The following is a 21533-nucleotide window of genomic DNA, read 5'->3' as shown; positions in this document are numbered from 1 at the left end:
AGTACTGTTAACAGCAGCAGACTGACCCAGCAGCAGCTCCTCTCTGCAGCGTGTCATGGATGTAGTTTAACAGTATGCATGGATTCTTAGGCAGGTTCTGAACTGTGGCTTTCTCTGATTAATGAGCAGATTTGTGAAGCTTTATTTGTGTTTAGCTGCTTCCTAAAACTGGGTTTCTACCTCAGAGTCCCGTCCTGTCGGTCCTTTGGGGCTAGCATAATGTTCCTGCTTCATGTCACTGCTGGGTTATGGTGATGTTATTTATATGCACGATGCTTACACAGCATCTATGACAGAGTACTGAGATTCATCACAAACCTCAGCTACCCACAGACTCAGGAACTCATACGAGCTTCATCAATCACAGAACTGTGGCCTTCAGTCCACAGACTCGTCTCTTTCCGATTCAGTGCAGCTTATAGCACCAAATCACAACAACAGTCCTCTTCATACTCTAAGGCAGCGGTTCCCAAACTTTTTTTGCTGGGCCACCCTTTGTTTTACAAGAAAAATGTTCGCCCCCCCTTTCTCGCGCGTGCACACGCACACGCACAAACACATCCTCCAACCACATGCACCCATATTTTGCTCCATTGCGGTTTCTTTCACACCTCAAACATTTAGTAAACAATTAAGCAAATACAAGTAATCTGCAATAAATTACAGGAAGTAATAAAATAAACTACTAACTCTTTTACGCTGCGTTCGCACCTACACGGGTATTTTTGACGACGCTTCGAATCACCAAAAACTCCTTTTTTGCGTGTGGACGAGGAATACAGAGTTCGTCACGCAACGTCAAAGGTATGTGCCTTTTTTCATGTCACGCTGTGCGCCACGTTATTGTTTACATGAATTGCAGAATGGCAGATAGAGACGAAATACTGTTAATCTGACTGTCTGCAGGTTTTACAGCAGTTACTGTCCCTCCATTTACAAAGGCAGAGGCGTCACGGTGTGATTATTTTACTGTATGTGTAATAATATTCAACATTGCTATCAATGCATTTTTCAAAAAATGCCTCTCTGTGCAAAATGGATTTAAAAACATAAACAACTCTAGGATGCTGTTTGTCCGTGATTTAAACAGCCCAGCGCTGTTTGTATCCCACTGTAACTTTACTGTATAAAGAGCTAACATCTCCAAAATGTCAGGAGTGGTTAGTCATTACAGGAAGTGTTTGTGAACTAAAAATCAAGAACGTGGGATCCTGTTTGTGATTTAAACAGCACAGCGCTGCTCCCGACGAAGGGAAAACCAATTCTGCAGGGAGACCTACGTCGGCACCTGTGCAGGTGAAACCAAAGGAAGATTTGCTTCACCATATTTTCTAGTCTTTGTCTTAGAATGAAGTTAGTTTGGAAACATATTCAGCGATGCTTCATCTCCTGCTTTGCGTTTCTGTGGGCGCCCTGTGTGTTTTTTCTTTCCCCCCTTTTCATACTGCCCCCCCTTGCCATGGCTCTGCGCCCCCCCTGGGGGGCGGGCCCCACACTTTGTGAAGGTCTGTTCTAAGGTAAAGACTCCACAATCAAACCACGCCCTATAAGCGTGCACTTAGTGACAGTGGGGAAGCAAAACTCCCTTTTAATAGGAACAAACGTCTGATAGAAGCAGGCTGGGGGAGGAGCAACAATCTGAGAGACTGGTTTTGACTGGTTTGGGGGGAAAATGTGATCATATTTAGCTAAATCTTAAGGAGTTGGCGTGAGTATAAGCATTTAAGGTGGACTGGAGGCACCTGCGGCTGCGAGGGTCCCACCTGAACATGACTGGGTCTGCTTTTGGCTCGAGATGATGACGTATTGTGATGTTTTAGTGTTTAAATAAATCAAAACGAGCAGCGCAAGAGACCCTTCACACAGCTCCCCGTGCAACACTGACGGCTACCTTATAGTTAACGGGACAAGCAGTGCGCATGCGCGATGGGCCCCGAGTTTTGCATGTTTTTTTTTTTCTTTTGTGCACGGAGGTTCGACTCCTTCTCCTCCCATGATGCCCTGCGGCGGGATGGGCAAGACCCCGTGCCCTAAAAGTTCCTTCATCACGTTTCCTCCTCACACCATCAGCACCACCATCGTGTCACCTTAACAGTGACGTCACTCCTGTGCTCTCCTGCCTCGAGCTGCAGCAGCACAGAGAGAGAGAGAGAGAGCGGCGCGCGGACACAGCTCAGGTGAACGCACGAGCCTCGACGCCCGCAGGAAGGAAAAAAAAACGGCGAAGAAGCAGCTGCGGAGGATCTGAGAGCAGATCCCGCGGTGCCTCCCTCCAGCTCTCCCGGTACCACCCACCCATCAGCGGTTCATCGGTGATCGCATCATCCGAGACTCGACGCTTGTTGATAACAGCTGATTAAGGAAAGAAGCAAGGAAGCAAGGAAGGAAGCAAGGGACGCAGGCTAGGGGAGCACCTCGCCTCGGACATGGAGCTGGTTAAAGAGAAGGCACCCCCAGGTAGGACGGAGGGATGGGTGGATGAAACGGTGCATGGATGGATGGAAGTTTCCCTCATCCTGTGAGGGTGGATGAGAGGAAGTTGGTGCTTTTTCCCGCAGAGGGAGGTGGATGGAAGGGTGGAGACAGGATGGAGGGGACCCGAATGGATGGATGGATGTACGGGTGGATGGGTGGAGGGGACTGATGCATGTTGGGTAAAAGTGTACTGCGGTATCCTGCTGAATGCAGCTGCACTGGAGCTTTTTAGGTGTGGTTATTATGGGATGGGGTGCAGTGTGTGTGTGTGTGTGTGACAGAAGCCTGATGCAGCAAACACACAGAGACAGGCAGACAGGTGAGAGTGGTGATGCTGACTGATGCAGACAGATGGATGACGGGTGGCAGGAGGACTGACGGACGCGGAGCGACTGAGCTGCTGTTGGTGCAGTGATGCTGGCCGTCCCGGGCTCCACGGCAACACAACTTAAAATATGGTTAATTCCATTCACACAACATCGCCGTGGACACCGGCCCAGAAACAAGCCTCAGAGACGCAGATCCAAAAGTTCTCCCCAAACATCAAAGGAATACTCGTGAATCCCAAGTCACCATTACAGCGATCCAGCTCTGATCTCAGCGTCAGCTGATAGTTTTATTAAACCCAAAGCTGAATTCCTCTCTTCGTTCTTTGTGTGACGACGTCAGACTTAAACTAAATTCATCTGAGAATATACATCTACTCAATTTATTATTAAAATAAGCAGTAAGAACAGGACCACGGTAAAACAAAAAGAAAACAAGAACATTCATTTGGGATATTTTAATCATTTCCTCCTAATTCACTGCTCTTAATTAAGGCCTCGCGCTCGGTCTCGCTGCGAGTGCACCTCCTCGCACACGGAGTGGAGCAGCCGGAGGCGAGGAGCGGAGCAGCCGGAGGCGAGGAGCAGAGAAAACAAGTTTGAGTCAAAAACCTTCAAACATAAACAAACTTCCTGCTCGCTTTTAACTCCACGAAACAGAACTGGAGGAGACTCGGCGCCTCCCTCCTTATGGTTTATGGATCCGTGCAGACGAGCTGAAGAGGCTCGAAACACGTGTCACCACTCGGCATCCATCTTGAAATCCTCCAGGCGTTTTGTTTGTTTGTATTTACAGATTACCTGTAATTTAAAGTTTTGGAGAAATGAAAACTGCATGTAGAGAAAAACTCTCTGAATCTGAGAGAAGCCATTTTTATCCTGGCAGTGAAGATGCTGAGATCCAGATGTGGCTGAAGGTGGTTCTGCTCATAGTTTAAACTTTTCTCTGCTTTAGCAAACAAGTCCAGCTGTCTCGTTTCTCCTTGTGTCGTCTCATTTTTGTGGTGGAAATGCTTCCTCCGGTAACCACGGTTACATTAGCAATGCTAACTCAGCTGTAAGCTGCTGCATGTATGAAGCTTCTTAATGAGCCTGGTTCATTTTAAGTGTCCTGCTCCAACTTGTTGATGAAAATCAATTCATGGCAGCTGCAGTAAAATCAGGTCGCTGCTGTGAGCCGAGCACACGAGGAAGCTGGTAACGCTTCGATTGCATCATTCCTTTATCCTGGTAAACGAATGATTGCTGAGGTCTCCAGACTGCAGACGTGACAGCTGACCATCAACACCAAAATTCAGCCGTTACACCAGAGGGAGCACGGGTCCACGACTTTAAGCGCCAGAAGTTTCGCACAGATTTTCATGCTGTCTCTGCACACATGGAGAGGCTGCAGCATCAGCAGGGTTAATGCACTTCCTGCAGTTATAAGTCCAGCTGGTTTCCTGCACCCACTCTGTCAAAAAAGCTGATCATACATGTTTATCATATTTGACATAATTAAAATGTTGTTCACCTGTGCCGTCATATTTTCTGCTAAGTCCACATTTTGAGGTTGGAGGGGTTGGTGGTGATAGTGTTATTTGGTCTCTGTGAGCTCCACACTGTGAGGAGCAGTAACATGACGTGCACTCGGACTGAGAGGAGGAAGGAGGAGCTCGTGTGGCCTGAATAACAGCAGCATGTGGTAATCTTTATCTTAGTAATAAATACAAATTCCCAGAGTTTGTATTCTTATGGTTGGTGGCTCCTGAGTTTGGCTCCACCATCAGATCTGTCTGTGTGGAGTTTGCATGTTCTCCTCGTGTTTGCTGGCTTCTCCGGCTTCCTCCCACACTCCACACACGTGCAGTTAGTGGGGTAAGGTTAATAGGCCATAGGTGTGAATGATTGTCTGTCTTTATGCGTTAGCTCTGTGACAGACTGGCGACCTGTCCCGGGCGTACCCCGCCTCTCCCAGACAGCTGGAATAGGCTCCACCCCCACTGCGACCCTGAGTTAGATAAACGGATGGATGAAAATATTCTTAGAAATATTTATTGGTCATGTTTTCATGTAAAGGCTGAGCAGATGCTCATTAATGTGTCTGCAGTGTTGTTCTTACACTGCCCGACAAAACGAGTGCACGGCGGCTAATGTTAGCATGTTAGCATGTTTTAAACCGGCGGGCTCATGCTAGCTACGCAGACGGCACAGCAGCAGGTTTGAAGAGCAGAAAGCAACGATGATGCTGCAGAGAGAAGCAGCTCTGCAAAGGACTGCGATCCAACGCACCGTCTTTGCATTTAGTTTGGATTTTTTATTGATTTCACTATTTCACATGTTCTCGCGGCCAACTTTCCAGCCGACTGCACACACTTCTCTCTCCTCTGACCTCCGACCTCACTACATCCGTACAATCATCTCCACTTCTCCTGCAGCTGAGCCAGGGACCACAACTCCGCCACAAACCCTAAAGCCAACAAGAGGGAAAAAACAGAAAGATCAACATCTGAGGAGGAAACCAGACGAGCATCTCTGTCTAACAGAGGAGCCTCGTGTTACGCCGAAGCGCTAAAGCAGCTCAGGAAGAGTCTTAGCATCCAGGCTGATCTCTCACACTGATGCACCAAATCAGTCTTTTTGAGAACGCCTCCAACACCGTCAGCAACATTTAGCATCTGCAATCTTCGTCTCCTGAAGGTTCTTATCCATATCAGATATTATTATGCCGTCATGTTGCCTAGCTACCACCTAAAAATGGACGAGAAAGCCACGGCAGTCAGAAGCATCCGGGTCTCCCAGCATGGACGAGAGAAAGCTCAGTCCTGTGGTCGGTGCTATGAGGACACCAGGCAGCAGGAGCAGCCAATTCAGAGTTGATGTTTTTATTAAAGCGTGTCTGTGACAGATGTCGGCTCATAAAAATAGATTCACAATAAAACAAGTGTAAAGCAATCCTGCCTTCGGTTTACCGCAGGCGGCTTCCTGCTGCCATAAAACAGAAGGCGCTCCGTCGTCGTACTCGCCAAAGATAAACGAGGCTGAACTTTGAGCTAACTGCTTTATGAGTCAGACTCCTTTATGTTAACATTTGGAGCCCGGCAGTCTTTCTCTTTGATGGGGAACAGAGAGCTCTAATCTGCAGTGTATTGCTGCAGTGCAGCCTCTGTAACATCTGGCCGGAGCGAGTGTCAAAGCTCCTCCAGATGTGGTCCGAGCTGGTTCAGAGACACGTGAAAGCTGTGCTGAAGTCAGTGAAACGTCCGTCAGCCGAAAAGAGTTAAAAGCTGCCGTGAGTCAGCTCTCTGCTGTTCAGGAGAGCTCACAGCATCAGCGCGCTGTGTTATCAGCAGAACTGCAGGCCAGTGCAGCTCTCAGCCCACCTGAACGACGGGGAATTATCCTGAGAAATCCTCTTTGTGCCAGCGAGGCCGTGCTGGTAGAATGAACCATGATTATCCTTTAAAAAGCAGAAATGCATTTATTCTCCTTAGTGTGCTTTTTAAAAATCTCACTCTCAAAGCTCTGCATGCCGAAGCAGTCAGAGCTGCTCCAACAAGCAACAGTCACGGTCACATGACACAAAGCTGACGTCAAACACAAAACAGCTGGTTTATATCATAGAGAGCCTGTGATGCTATAGATGTAACTGCAGCAAGCAGAAAGTCCGCTATGAGCAGCAGTTGGCGACAGTGGGAAGGAAGAACTCCCTTTTAACAGGAAGACACCCGACAGCCGTCTGCTGGGAGTGTTTGTGAGGGAAACAGCTCTCTTCCACAGCATGTCTTTTATCCTGTCTTCCTTCTCTCACCCCAACCAATCACAGCAGATGGCCCCGCCCCTCCCTGAGCCTGGTTCTGCTGGAGGTTTCTTCCTGTTAAAAGGGAGTTTTTCCTTCCCACTGTCGCCAAAGTGCTGCTCATAGGGGGTCATATGATTGTTGGGTTTTTCTCTGTATCTATGAAGCGCCTTGAGGCGACTTTTGTTGTGATTTGGCGCTATATAAATAAAACTGAATTGAATTGAATTGAACAGGTAGCAGGACTGAGGCTTCAGGGTTGTAAGCCTAATGGAGGAGTCTGGTGTCGTGTCACTTCCTCGTCATGAAGCAGTGGAAGTGCTCTAAAAATAAACGTCCACAGAAACCTCATACTGATTCTGTAAATGTGTCAAATATAAAGCCGTCCAGTGTGGGGGCGTGGCCTACTGCAAGCCCACATCAAAGAAAGAGCACGTTTTCACCCAGTGCTCTGTAGAAAATGCAAACATGTAGACCAGAGACTTTTATTTTGGCGAGGTTAGTTTCTGTAGAGAAGCTTCAGGGTGCGATGATTTGCTTTGGGCCTGCTGTTTTAGGACTGTCAGGTGGCGTGGCCTAAAGGGGCGTGGCCTAAAGGGCGTGTTTGTTTACAGAACACATAGATCAGTGTGTTGTATTGATTCTGGGATCAGATCCACACGATTCAGGATGATTCAGACCTGCTGCCCAGAACAGAAACCTGAGAGACTCTGTGGACACACGCACACACACACACACACACACACACACACACACACACACACAGGGGAGTGTTTCTTGTCGATTTCAGGTCGTGTTTTCACACAAACACTGCTGGTATCAGTGTCTCTGTGTACCTGTACATCTTTGTGTTGTTGCTGGCTGGAGTGCTGTTGCAGGCTCGCCATGTTTGAAGCAGACGATTCTCACTTCCTGTGTCAGAACAGAATTTTATGTTTTCTAAAAACGAATGCCTCACAAAGACGTTAAGATGTGTTCATATAAAACAATAATCAGTGTCCTAGTTGCTGTCTCTGCACTAACAGGCTTGATTTTAGAGTTCCTGCTTCACGAGTGAGATGAGGTGCATCTTCCTGTCCTCGCTCTGCGGGGGTAGAATTACTCTGCCCTTTACCTTCATGTGCAGTCCTGTGGAAAAACACTCGGCATGTCAGAGCGATCGAAAAGGTTGCGGCTGCTCGGCGCGAGCTTCCCCTCCCGTTACTGAAAAATGAAATTAGAGTGTCAGGAAGTGATGATTTACCAGCCGGTGAGAGCTGCAGTCAAACCACCGGGGACGCAGATGCACAGCCTCACCTTTAAAACACTCAGAGCAGCTCTGAGTGCAGTTTTCAGTGATGAGCACATCACTGATGACTTTGTTCACTTATTAGATTCTTGAATATTGACCCAGCTCTCATATGTTGGTGTAACAGCCTTTGCAGTGATTTCCCCTCAGCGTCATACTAAGCAGGTGTGATGGCGTTTGGTAGTCCGCTGTTCCCACCTTTACACACCTGCAGGTATCACTGCTGTGCTTCCAGACAGGTGTTTCTCACACACAGACTTGTGTTTCCAGGTATACTTTGTGACCGCCGCTTCGCTCGTTTCCCTTCGGGCAGGCTGCTCAGCTCGCCGCTGCGACGGTCTTCAGTATCGTTCAGCTGCGCGTCCTCTCGGTCTTCCTGGTCGCTCAGACTCCAAGTCCTCCTTCAGCCGAGGAGAGCCACGGCAAGCCGGCACGTCACTGCAGAGCGGAACGATCCACGAGGAACCTTCGTCGTGTTCATGTCACAGAGCATTTACACACCGGACACATAAGATCCGTGCAGATGTTTCATGTGTTAAAATATCTCAACGCGTATTAATCAGACCGCACGCTGCAGAGCTCAAACTGCCGACATCCTAAAATATGCACGAAAGCTTCGACTCCTGGATCGAGGGTTGAGAGGAACACAGCTGTGTATAGGAGGTAAAAGTCATTAAGGTTTCTGCAGGTGACCCTGTGGGAGGGGCGTTAACCTTTCCAGCAGCCCTTTGATGTGGATGTTGCCCCTTTTCACCCCCCCTGCACCTCCCGCCTCCCACAGACGGTGCTTACAGTCAAAAACAGTCTTTGTCATTTCTTTCTGTCCTTTAAATGATACGTAAAAGTTCACGAGTCGCTGTGAATGCAGTCAGAAGTCATCACATCAGCTGTCCCCTTGCACCTGTCTCACAGTGACACCTGTGGGCGGGGGCGTGTTTAAAAGCGGGGCGGAGCCGAATGCCTGCCTCCAGGCTAGTTTGAGCTCAGTGTGAGCGTCACCTGTCACAGCTTCACAGCTGCCTCCATTTTGGATCCAGTTTCTCACATCCATCGAGCTCCTGTGCTAACAGGCGTAGCTTTCGTGTCTGCTGGTTGTTATGATGAAAAAATACCTGCAGGTAGTGTCGGCAGCTGCTCCTCTACAGCCGGCCGGCGCCGACAGTTCACGGTTAAAACGAGCAGCGTCAACAGCGATGACAGAATCTGTCAGCTGCAGCGTTTTCATGGTAATTAGTCTGCTGGGTAAGATCGTGTGTGAGTGAAGAGGCATCACGCTGCATCATCTCGCTGCTTCTGTAGCTCCAGCGAGTCCCACTGACACTTTCCTGCAGCGGGTCGATTCCTGCAGGACATTAAGCTCATTATCTGGATCAAGCTGCAAAAGTCAGTGGCTTCCAGCTGCTGTTTCACTCAGTTTCAGTCCGTAATCGAGTGCTCGGCTCCTTCTCAGGTTGCAGCAGCAGGATGTGGACCTGTTCCTTACTTCCTGTCGTTTCCCTGCTGCTGAAACATTGACAGAGTTTCAAACACTGACGTCAGATGTCGTGTTTACGAGGGGCACCCAGTCAGGAGAAATTTGCCACCAAGCCCTATTATAAGATAAAGAAGGATTATTTTGGACTATGAGTCATGCAAAGCTACTCTAGCAGAGTCAGAGAGTAGAAACAGGGAGATGGAAACGAGTTCTTTTTAAATTAGCTAATGTGAATGTTCAGGAGATGCTAGCCCACTCAGCAATCATTCATTCGCTGGTCAGTTTGCAGGCTGTCGATGGGTCAGCTGCTGCAGGAAATGACACGTGAAACATCGTGTCCAGGACAACGTCTACGAAATCTGACATTTTACATTTTAACATGGAAGTCTATGGAGACTGACTCAGTTGGAGTCAGGCCTCTAGTGGATGATAGAGGAACTGCGGGTTTAAGTCTCCATGAAATAACCAGAAATATATTCGAGCTTTGGCTGCAGGTCTTTTTATTTCTCTGAAATGTGGTTTGATTTTGATGGACTGTTGATTAAACTGTTCCAGGAAACTTAGAAAGCGCGTACACAAACGAAAGCAGAAGGATCTTTTTGAATAAATTGATGAACGATCGGCCCTGGATGGCCTGAAGTACAGCTGAGTCCTCTCACAAACAAGCCACCCTCCTCCACTGTGTGGGAGATGAACATAAAAGGCAGGAGATGCTGAGCTCAGCGTGCGCCAGCCCCTCCCTGTCTGATGTTTTATGGCCAGTGCGTCTCCATCATTCCCAGCAGTGCTCGGCTCTCCGTTTTAAACAGGAAGCTGGAAGTGGAACAGCAACAGCATCTGAGTTTATGATCGTTTTACAAAAGCTTTTTCCAAAGCTTCACATTCAGCGTGGAAAGTTACTGCACGCTCGCTGCATCATGCACGCTCTTTAAGCAGCTCCCGAGGAGCAGAGGCCAGGACATGGAGGCAGAAGTCCGAGGGCATCGGGAGGAAAAGCAAAATCACAAACAGGAAGTCACTTAAACCTCATTTTGAAACAGCTGCAGCTGAAATGTAAAAACATTTGTGTTTAGAGGTCTTTACCTCTGTGAGGATTTTCTGTCTGACAAAGCAAACATATTCACCTTGGCTGTCTGTGATTCTTTATTGATATTTTATTTTGAAAATTTTGTATTCTAAATGGGAAGAGTTGGGACCACATTGTTCAGTTCGACAGACTTGCTGCTGGTGTGTTGTTATGACTTCACACACTGTTAAATGATGACATCAGACTGGTGCAGGAACTTCTGCACATCACACTAAAGGCCTCTTTTCCTACACCATGTTCAGACTCGGCTCAGAAACAGTTGGAAACCCTTTACGCCTCCTAAGGTTGGGTGATTGGATGAATCTGTCAGCTCTTGGTATTGAGTTAGTTAGAGTCTTTGGGCAGTTTGTGTTATTATTATTTAAGGTGTTTTTATCCCAGTTTCTCCTGTTCAGGAAGTCTGGAGTGGCTCTCTGTTTAAAGGCTCCAGGTTTCTGAGTGAAATGGGTGTTTCCAATAGGTAAAGCCGAAACTGCCTAAAAACCAAGTATGGTTTGGCTTGGTTATTACTTTAGTGCCAGGAAAAGAATAGGCCAGGAAGAAGATGGAAGACATCATACTTACACAAGCTCTAACCTTCACTGTTACACTTAGAAGTTGCAAAATTCCCTTTTTGAGTGCAGGATATTTTATTTAAGCAGTTTAGCAGAGGCAACAAAACCCTCAATCGAGGTAGGAGAGGGGTACGCTCAGGCCTGACACTCAGTCCCATCCGGGCCATGACTGATGAAGCAGTGACCTCCAGCTCCTTACCACTCTGGACAGAGTTTTCACTTCTTGGACATCTATAACAGGAAACCATGAGGATTTTTAATACCTTCCAGCTTGTCAATAAAGTGAAACCTAACCCTAGTCTTGATTAGGACCGTAGTGACGTGGTGGATATGAACAGCTTAAAGTCATTTACAGAAACATCCAGGGCTTCGGTTACGCTCTCCGTGACGGGCCAAACCTTGGGCTTTATGTTTAGGTGAAAAGTAAAAGCACTTAAGGGAAAACGATGTATTATTGGATGTTTGTCAATCTGAATCTTTAGCCTTTGGCTTAAGCTGATCTGTCATCATGCACGAAGACTCAGACCTTCGAATGGAGGCCATCTGGTAACTTCCAGTCTTGGTGTAAGGCACAGGTGTCGAACTCCAGGTGTCGAGGGCCGGTGTCCTGCAGGTTTTAGATGTGTCCTTGATCCAACACGGTTTATCTAAATGGCTAAATGACCTCCTCAACATGTCTTGAAGTTCTCCAGATTCCTGGCAATGAACTAATCATGTGATTCAGGTGTGTTGACCCAGGGTGAGATCTAAAACCTGCAGGACACCGGCCCTCGAGGCCTGGAGTTCATTGTCACCACAAAGCATGTCCTTCCAGAAGCAGGTCAGATCTTCTGTGTCCTGTTTGCTGGATAAAAACACGAGGCTGAGACCAGAACGTTCCTGACGATGGACCAAGTGACCTTCACCTGAGACTGGCCTGCACTCCTCTGAGTGACCAAACCCAACCTGGACTCTAAACAGCCGGAGACTTGGTGCATGTTAGGAGGTTATTAGAAGCAGAAAGCCTGTCACTATAAAATGATCTGTAATATCCAGTTTGGACGACAGGAAACAGGAGGTCCGTCATCTGAGGAGAAGAGTGTCCCATGAAATATGGGAACATGTCAAACCCACATTAGTGCGTCTCACTCTGTCCTGACAGGCTCGCAGAGATCTGAATCATTTTCCAGTCCGTTTTCATCAGCTCTTCGTGTGTGACAGCTGTGATTCTCGGCTGTGTCACAGATGTTCTCTCTCACATTTCTGTAGTAAAGGCGTCGGGAGGAGGATGTTGGTTTAGATTTCAGAGCAGATTGATGGTTCAGCATCCTCCTGGTGTCACGGCCTTTTTGGCCAGTTGCTCCCAAAGACAGACGAGCTCATGTGTGACTCACTTTAAACCTGTCGTTTCACCGCCAGCAGGCTGAATTTAACCTCCTAATATCCACCCATGACAACCTGTCTGTGATTAGGGTTGGTTTGATTAATGTCCAGCCATTTTTATATCACTTGTCCTTTCTTTTACCCAAATAGAACATAAAAACTATATTTTTATCTAAAAATATTCTTAAAAACACACACACACACACACACACACACACACACACACACATATATATACATATATATATATATATATATATATATATATATATATATATATATATATATATATATATAGCTCAGAGAAATAATCAAAGAACCTCCAAACTCATAAATATGCAAGAAGCTGCTTTTTTAGGCGGAGGACTGGATGATGGTGATCACACCAGACTGGAGATGAGCACCTTAGGACCACAGTCTGCTAACACTCACTATTCATTCAGGATCTTAGTTAAAGTTCATCTGCTGCTCGTTTGCAGCTCCTTGTTTTCATTCTTTGGCTGCACTTGGGTCACATTTCAAAATGATCCTTCTTTGTCTGATTCTGGGCCTCTCACTTCACCCACTGCCTGAAACAAGCTGGTTTAGTCCCCCTGGCCCTTTAACCAACTCACTTTTGATCGGCTGCCGAGAAAGGAAAGTGGGTGGAGCTTCTGTACCTGAGACAACCATATTAGGGATATTGACTCTCTATGACATCATACACATCAAAGATAGAAAAACCTGCGTGAAACTGAGTGTTCAGAGCTGTTTTGCGGAGATTATACTCTGACCTCGTTGTTAAAAACTTTGCCCATGTTTAATATGAACATCCAGCTTCACTGGAGCAGATATAGGACCAGCAGTGCGTTGGACATGCAGCACGTTCTGAGCTGGATTCATAATATTTTATTCAGCAGCAGTGATGAAGATAAATGGTTAGTTTAGCTACAGTGCTGTGATGTTGGCATGATTGCTTGTTTTTTGATCAGTAACTGATTTTTGTTAAGCATACATACAAACACTGATTGTTTGCAGCCTTTAAGGAGAGGACTTGATGCTTCTGTTTGTCTGCAGCTGTGACCTTGAGCTGGAAAAACCCTTTTTTTCAGAAAAAAGACAGAAACGCTCGCTGACGACTGAAAGTAATCAGCAGACCTGCTGTTTTATTACCACGGAGCCTGATGTCACCTCTGCGTCGGCAAACGGGACAGCGTGCAAAGAAAACGTGGCATGGTCCTTTAAGAGTATCGCCATGGAGACGGTGTGAAGGGGCGAGAGACGGCATGTGTCATAGAGAGAGAGGAGCGAGCGAGCTTAACCTAAAAGTGTATCGTCATGTAGACAGAGAGAGAGAGAGAGAGTCAGCAGACCTTTCAATTATTTATGAGGCTCCTCTGGAAATGGTCTCTGCAACACACACACACACACACACACACACACACACACACACACACACACACACACACACTGGGTTGATGAACAGTCTAATGTAATGCGGTGGTGTGGCTGCAGCAGCCGAGCAGGATGGATGTCTCTGCTGCATTAACCCTCTGCAGCTCCAGCAGCTTCCTGCATCCACGACGCTTACCCCGTCAAAATAAGAGTCCCCACCTGTTTGTAAAGGACCAGTCCGTCCCTGCTTCGCCTGTGCAGGTGTGTTGATAAAGTATGGTGTCGTGATGTTTTCAGTCGAGAAAGTAAATCCAGAGCTGACTTTAATAAATCACAACTTTGTAAAGAGTCTGTGACCTACGAGGGAGTCACAGCCACACAGAAATGACCTCTGAGTGTGAGGATAGTGAGTTACACCGGCTTTGCATGAAATGTAACTAATCTGTATAAGTAGCACACACATAGTTTCTTTTTTCAGCAGTAGTGTGAGACAGGGCGTTTCTAATTTTAGCGATATTGATCACATGAAAAAAAAAGCAGATATTTGTTTAATGTACACGCTGTAGGAGAGATGACTGCAGGAGATATTTGGTAAGATGAAAAAGGCCCGAGCACAGAACCCTGTGGAGCTCCTTTATTCATTCTGACAGATTCATCGTTTATTTCTGCTTTTCGCTCAGAGGCAGACGGAGACAGTTTGCAGGTTTGATGCTGTTTTCTGCCCAAATCGGTCTCAGTTTACCCTCTCTCATCTTTACTGACGTCTGTCTGCATGAACTTGTGACTGGGAAGAGCATCAGCACATAAAGTGAACTTAAAAAGCTTTTAACCCTTTAAAGCCGGTCGGAGCGGGCACACTCTGTTTTGCGTAACTATTTTTAAATCCCGGTAGCTCTGCAACCACGTGAGCTAGCGCAATAATTTTTTTTGCATATGAAACCGGAGGAGTTGTACTTACATCTTATGCCATCAGTTTGTCCTGGGTCACAGTTTCCTTCCACATATAGCTTTGCAAAAACTGCATAAAAAGCACTTGCAGCAACAAAAACATAATATTCCAGAAACACACTTTGCCGATCCGATCAGCTGTTCATAACACTTCCTACGTCCATCAGCGTGAACTATCGCATGTCCGCCATGACCTGCCCGAAACCGGAAGTGACGTCATTTTTGCGGAAATGTAGTTTTTTACCATCAGGGCCTCATGAGCCTATACTGGTGTTTTTAAAAGTTATCTTTGACTTTATGACTTTCTGTGTCGTTTCTGGGATGCTTAGGACTCATATTGCACTGCTGGAAATAGTTTATTTTGATGCATATGCTGCTTTTTTTGCAAATTTGCATCATAATATTTATTTTTGTTTTTCCTGCAGTGTATAAAAATTGGTGTATTTCACAAATAAAACTATGAAGACACTCAAAATAAATTTCCTGTGGTGGGAAACTATTTTGTGCAACTTTTTTGTATTTACAGTTTTGAGGGATAAGCCTCTTAAATTTCTCTAACTAGAAATATATGTTAAAAAACAAAAACGATTTTAATTTTTTTTGTAGTTTATTGCACTTTCTTGCAATTTATGTAATCACTATGCACTTAATGCAGACATATTATTAAAATTTAGGCTGTAATGGTTGTATTGATGTATAGCAACTTGAAATGCTCCCAAAAATGGCTCCACAGCATGTACGCAGATAATATAAGCTCTGGCGGACTTGGTTCTATGGTAGGTCTTAAAGGGTTAATACCTCATTAATTTAAGGTGCTGGGGCATGACCAGGTCTGGACGTGAGCTGAGCGCGCTCTGTAACGGAGAACCGTACAGAGGAGCCAATCACAGCATCTGATAAATGAACGTCTGATGACTTTATTGTTATGATTGTTCAGCACCTGACACTGTCATTGGCTGGCTTTGCATGATTCACAGTTCAGAATAAACCCAGAGTTTGATCCTCTGTCTGAAACCAGCTCCCCGCCCACTGAGCCAGCTTTTCTCTGATTGGCTGCTCCTCGCATATGGCCATGTTAAAGATGCCCTCTCTTTGTGACATCATAGAGATCCAGGGATAGAAAAAAACTGTGAAACTATGTTTAGACAGATTACCGTACAAACACTGAGCTGATTATAAGATGCTTTACATTTATGATGAGGAGATAAGTGATCAGCTGACTGCAGGCACAGATTCAGCCTCAGCTTCTTCTCCTCTGGGTTCAGCTGCAGCTCTGAGCTCTGTTTTCCTTCCTCCATGTTTCTCGCTGTGTTGTGCTGTGTTTCATTCTTCTTCTTCTCTGCCGTGCACTTAAAGGTTCTTATCTTTAATATAAACACAAAAAGAAGATCTCCAGAGAGAGCCGAGCCTGCTGACAGCTGATTGGTTCATTGATCACAGAGGGAAACGTGGATGCAGTGGGATGGACCATCTGTCCTTCAGTGCAGCACCCCCCCATCGTCACGCCCTGACGCCTGCTCTGCGCCCCCTGCTGGTCACACGGGGAACAGACTGCAGCAGCTCGAGGCTGCAGCTGAAAAACAAACACACATCCTCACCATCGGAGACAAAAGGAGGCTCGACGGGGCGAGCCCCGCTGCTGGTCAGCTGTTTGCTCTCAGCCAACGCTCTCCAATAATCAGAGGATGTGAAGCTTCAAACATGACGATGTACGTGTGAACAGACTGAGCTCACAGAGGCTCTCAGCTCCAGTGGAGATTGTTTTTATAGGAACCTTCATCATCAGAAGCAAATGTAGAGATGTGGAAGCTCACTGAGTGTTTATTACTGCTGTTAACCTCGTCTTCCCACTTTAAACTGTGACATGAGTTCACTTTAAACACAGTTTAAAACTCTAATCAGTAATAAGAAGTGATGTCACAGAGATGGGACATCCTTACATGGTCATCATCTTCAGGCGTGCTCCACGCAGAAGCCCCTCCCACCTTCTGTTTAGTCTTTGAGTTTGTGACTAAAACAGCTTGTTTCAGACCGAGGCTGCACCGAGGCTCGGTGTGAGATAAATAAAGATTATTTCGAACTTTAAATCATGCAAAGCTGCTGTGGTGGAGGCCAGAACGGAAAGACGGAGCTGGAAATGATCAAAATGAGGGAAAGATGGGAAACAGCTGCTGTTAGGTAAAGGTGCAGAGCTGGAACATCTACCGGCACCTTAATATTATTTATTTATATACATAAAGTTCACATAAAGATTTTATGTAAAGTACTTTCAGGAAAATCTCTGGTATTGATTTGGATGTTTAAAATATTTATCATCACTTTGCTGTCATTAGAGCTGCGTCCTCGCCCTCCCTCATCACTAACACGCTCTCCGATCAGCTCCAGAATTCAGACTTCAGCCGAACGTTTTCTCCTTTAACAAGCAGCCGGTCTCCTTCGTCAGAGCTGCTCCAGAAAAACCCGCTGGGATCTGCATCCAATATCTCTGCTTTCCTAAATCAATACTGTGACATCACATGGACTTAGATTTAGAAACAGGACTGTGAGGAGTTACAGGTTCCAGATGGTAGTCTTTGTTTTTGGCTTACTGGGAGCCAGATGACCTCAAACACAGACTGGATACCAGAGGATTTCCAGTTTCTCTCTGAAGTTCATGTTTGAGTTCTCTTGACAAATCACAGGTGATCACGCAGGTAGATAGGAGGGCGTAGCCTTCCTGATTACAGGCCAGCTTAGATATCAAAGAACCAATTAACAGGATAGTATCGAGAGAATGACAAAGATCATCAAATATAGCAAATAATGTAGATTTCAAAATAAATAGTAAATAAACCCGGTCCTAGTTGGTGTTTGGAGACAACCCACACGAGCCTTTGACTGGAGCCGTGACAGATCCACACACAAACGTACTGAGAGGCTCCTGGCACTGACACCTGTGACTTCTTTGAGCCAGAAATGATTAAGTCTGCCTCCACAGACTGTACAGGTGCTTCACACGGACACAGGTACCTGCTAATCTGTTACATCCAATTAAAATCCTGGAATTTTACTCAAAAAAACTGCAGCTCAGACTTCATAGGTGGTCTGTTACCACGGTGACCTCACAGCAGCCACATCATTGGTAGTATGATGTCATTAAAAAGGCTCCAACAGCACAAAATCAGTCCAAAGGTCCAGTTCAGGTGAAGCCTGACACCCACCTGTGTCACCATCCACCTGTCAGTCAAAGAGGCCACGCCCCTAATAATGTAACCTGTGTTATTGCTGTATTTGGTTCACCTGAGATCTTCTCTCACTCCTCGTTATCTGGGGACTCGCACCTATTTTTAAAAGTTGGGTTTAGCAGCTAAAATAAGTAACAGATGATGTTTTTAGACCTGATAAACGAGCCGCTTCATAAACTTGCTGAGGTTTGGTTTACGCTGCTTTGCATAACCAGGAGCTGCTGCAGAAACCAGCTGTGTAACCTGACCCCCCCTCTGTGATTTATCAGGCCTGCAGCAAACAGTGACACAACTCGTGCTCAGGACAGGAAATCATACTTGAAACTCACTCACGGACCGAGTGAGTCGAACGCGCAGCTGGGCGGGAACACGAACCTTCTGACGTCTGAAAACCTTTGAGGAGGCGACACGCGAGCGCTCGGTGTTTACTACGACTGTTGGCTGCTGTCAGCGTTTCTCTCGGTATTAATGTACCAGCAGCTGCGCGTGGTCACGTGGAGGCGTGTGCAGCACTGAGCCTCCGACTGTGTTTAACAGCGACTGGCTCTCGGCGACAGATCCAGTAGCTGCCTCATCGATTAGCGTACTGATTGACTGACTAATTAACTGACTGGAGCTTCAGCCTCAGTCAGCTTTCTGCTGCCATGACCCGTTATTACAGCCTGTTTCGGCGTCTGCTGTCCAGAGAGAGTAAAGGAGAGGAGGCCGATGAGGAGGAGGGCAGCGTTCACAAAAACAGCAGCCAGCAGGGTGAGTCCTCAGGAGACACGGCGCCCACCTGAGTCCTTTAATACTCACTTTGTTTTGTAGTGATCAGAGCTGGTGAAAGCAGAGGAAGACTCACAACTCAGAATCATGATGTGATTTAAGCTCACAGTTACCATGTCCGCCTCTATAATCTTATCGTTTACTTTAAATAACAGAAATATGCACAAACATCTGTCCCTGAGTCCGGTCGCGCTGACTGCTTCTGTCTGTTGTTGCATGAAGCTGCAGAAACGTCTTTTTTGGAGGGAGTTTATGTGTGAAGGTGTTTCTGATTCAGAATAGACTAAAGAGTTTTAGAGGCCACATTAGCTTTGGGAAGTTTTGGCCCCTTGTTCGTCCCCTGAAACTTTCCAGAAGAGTTTGAGATCGTCTTCTGTGTTCCTGGAAAATTCCTGGTGTGTTTGCAGCAGCAGGGTGGAGCAGCTGAGGGAAGTGCTTGATGGAGGTTTGCTAACAGGACGGGCATCAGAGTGTCATCTGCAGATAAACTGACGTTTAGTTCATGGAGGATGTTGTTAGCATGAATATCTCAAATACATGAGATAAGCAGAGGTCCCGAGCTTTGTGGTACCACCATCATTTAAGTGTAAAATCTGTCCAAAACCAGAGACGTCACAATAATCATGAACCTACATTCTGACTGTGACCATCGTAAAGCACGCAGCGAACCAGAGAAGAGAGATGATGTTTCTCTGTAACTTCTTCTTTTACATAGAAACTGATTTCTTGTTCAAGTTAACCAATCAAGAGTCTACCTTACATGGTTTTTGTGTTGTTATTGAGTTTTAGTCATTTTGTATTTGTTTGTCTGCCCAGTGTTTCCATGTCTGTTCTTCCCAAACACAGTAGTAAAGCTGGATGTAAATGTGAAGTTTTACTGTCGACATTCATTCAAATGGCCACCAGGGCGGCGATATCTGTGGTTGCAGAAAGACTTCTGGTACTGTATGGCTGTATCCCAATTCAGGGTCTGCAGCCTCAACGATCCTCAAGGGCCGCGTACTTAAAGACCGCTAAGGCCGGAAGTGCGAGGCTTGTGAAATGGGACGGTCTAGCCTCCGTCACGCTGCCCAGGTTGCCTAGCAACCATGATACTAACAGCTGGAAACGTTTCATACAGCTTTGTTTGACAGAAATGAAGGAGAACATCTTTTGTTCATTTGTTTGTTTGTTTCTACATGAGCTTTGATCATTCTCTGATTAAGCTCAGCTATTGAACGGCGTATATTTTGAAGTAAAGGCTTTAAAACCAAGTTAGTACAAACGTCACTAATGTCACATGACTTTGCCGACATGTGGCCAACAGTAATGTTTTAATGTTCTTCGTTATTAAACATTTGCACATAAATAAGTGACATAATATTCAGTACTTACTTAAAGTTTACTCTTCAGGTGCCCCTCATCCGCCGTTTTTTTCGGCAAAATTATCCACACCCACCGCCGCGCTATGCATTCTGGGATATGTTGGGCCACGAAGTCTACACCGCCACGTCCTTAAAATTCAGGGAAATGAAGGACGCATTTGAGGGCTGCATTTCGAGCAGCCTTTGAATTGGGACAGCCTTCGTCGCGTCGCTGTGACGTAATCGGCCTTAAAATGCGGCCTTTGAGGCTGCAGACCCTGAATTGGGATACAGCCAATGTGTGAAGAAGGGGAAACGGCCCTCTGCCCTAAACTAGTTAGCCAATGAGCACGCAGTTTCACAGTCACCATCATGGGGGAAATGCTGTGCTTGAGGTGTCATAGCACAACTTTGCTAACCAGGTAGCGTCGCAGTGGGCGTGTCCATTTGTTATATTGCACTTGGCTCCCCCCTGTTAAGTGTTTGTCTTTTGTTGGTTTTCTCGTCATATTTCAGTTTTTACTTCCTGTCTGTCACATTATCTTCACCTGTGTCTCACTTCCTGCCTGCTTCTTGTCCTGCATCATCGTTGTTTCTAAAACCATCTGCAATATTCTGTTTCGTCTCACATTTTGTATTTTGCATTTATGTAAATACTTCAAGATTCTAGAAGGTTTGTTGCCATTTTGTAAGGTATTTATCAAAATCCACAGGCTGAAACAAAATCTGTGAAAAATAAGAATACAGTAATAAAAAAACCAAATGAAGGATAAATAACAATCAAACAGCAGCTTCTGTAAAAACACACTGGCTCAGCTGGCAGCGATCCTCTCACAGAGAGGGATCACTTCTTGGAGCTTGTTGCCTCGTTGGAGGACTGCGCTGACGTGCATCTCTGTAGTCATCGCTTTGGTTCAATTCCCACAGTCCCTGTCTGCAGAGCCACCAGCACACAGCACCGATCCCACATGTATCATGACAGGTCAGCACAGACTGTAACAGCCTGCAGAGGACAGCGAAGCAGAGACAGCTGATCTGTTGCAAACCAAGAAGACGATAAGTCTGGATAAAAGATAAGAGTGTTCTTAAGTTTGGTCAAAGTGAAACAAAAGCTGTGACCTGATCTGAAAACTGAAAATCGATACATGTCGAATACGTCGACACGTCATCAGCTGATCTGTAGGTGAGGACTACACATGTGAAGAACACGGCACACCTGCTGCATGGATTTATTGTGTGTCTGATTGGTGTGTTGTTGTGTTTTTGCGCTTGCTTGGATCCCACGTTGTGTTGGAGTTGTTGCAGGTCGAGGTCTCTGTGCTGCAAAAGAAAGGCAAATGAGATGCAAACACCTGAGTGTGTGACTGCAGGGACACAACCTGTGCACACACACTTCAGTAAAACACCTGCGATTTGTATAAATGACAGAAAGCTCACAGAAAACTATTTTTCTGCGCTTCATGAGCAGGTGTGTTTTTATAATGATGTTTAGCGTGTAGAGGAGTGCCTGTGAAGTATCAAAAACAGCTTCT

The 21533-nt window shown here is 46.1% G+C and overlaps 1 protein-coding gene across 2 annotated transcripts in view; it reads left to right on the top strand.

Moving 5' to 3' along the window:
- Positions 1–1976: 1976 nt before the first annotated feature.
- The window catches only part of LOC102791340 (fibroblast growth factor 12-like), a 53827-nt gene continuing 34270 nt past the window's right edge, over positions 1977–21533 (top strand). Inside the window, exon 1 of one of the 2 annotated variants that reach the window (XM_006801226.2) lies at positions 1977–2457. In XM_006801226.2, coding sequence (XP_006801289.1) covers positions 2427–2457 — 31 coding nt within the window. In that variant the 5' untranslated portion in view covers positions 1977–2426. Of the gene's footprint in view, positions 2458–18277; positions 18641–21533 lie in introns of those variants that run through there. The other variant, XM_006801225.3, reaches the window with a different exon arrangement.

This window comes from Neolamprologus brichardi, chromosome 14, assembly GCF_056152115.1.
Source record: "Neolamprologus brichardi isolate AB-2024 chromosome 14, ASM5615211v1, whole genome shotgun sequence".
NCBI classification, from domain to species: domain Eukaryota; kingdom Metazoa; phylum Chordata; class Actinopteri; order Cichliformes; family Cichlidae; genus Neolamprologus; species Neolamprologus brichardi.
The sequence above is the reverse complement of the archived record's forward strand: the minus strand, read 5'-3'. Positions and strand labels throughout refer to the sequence as shown.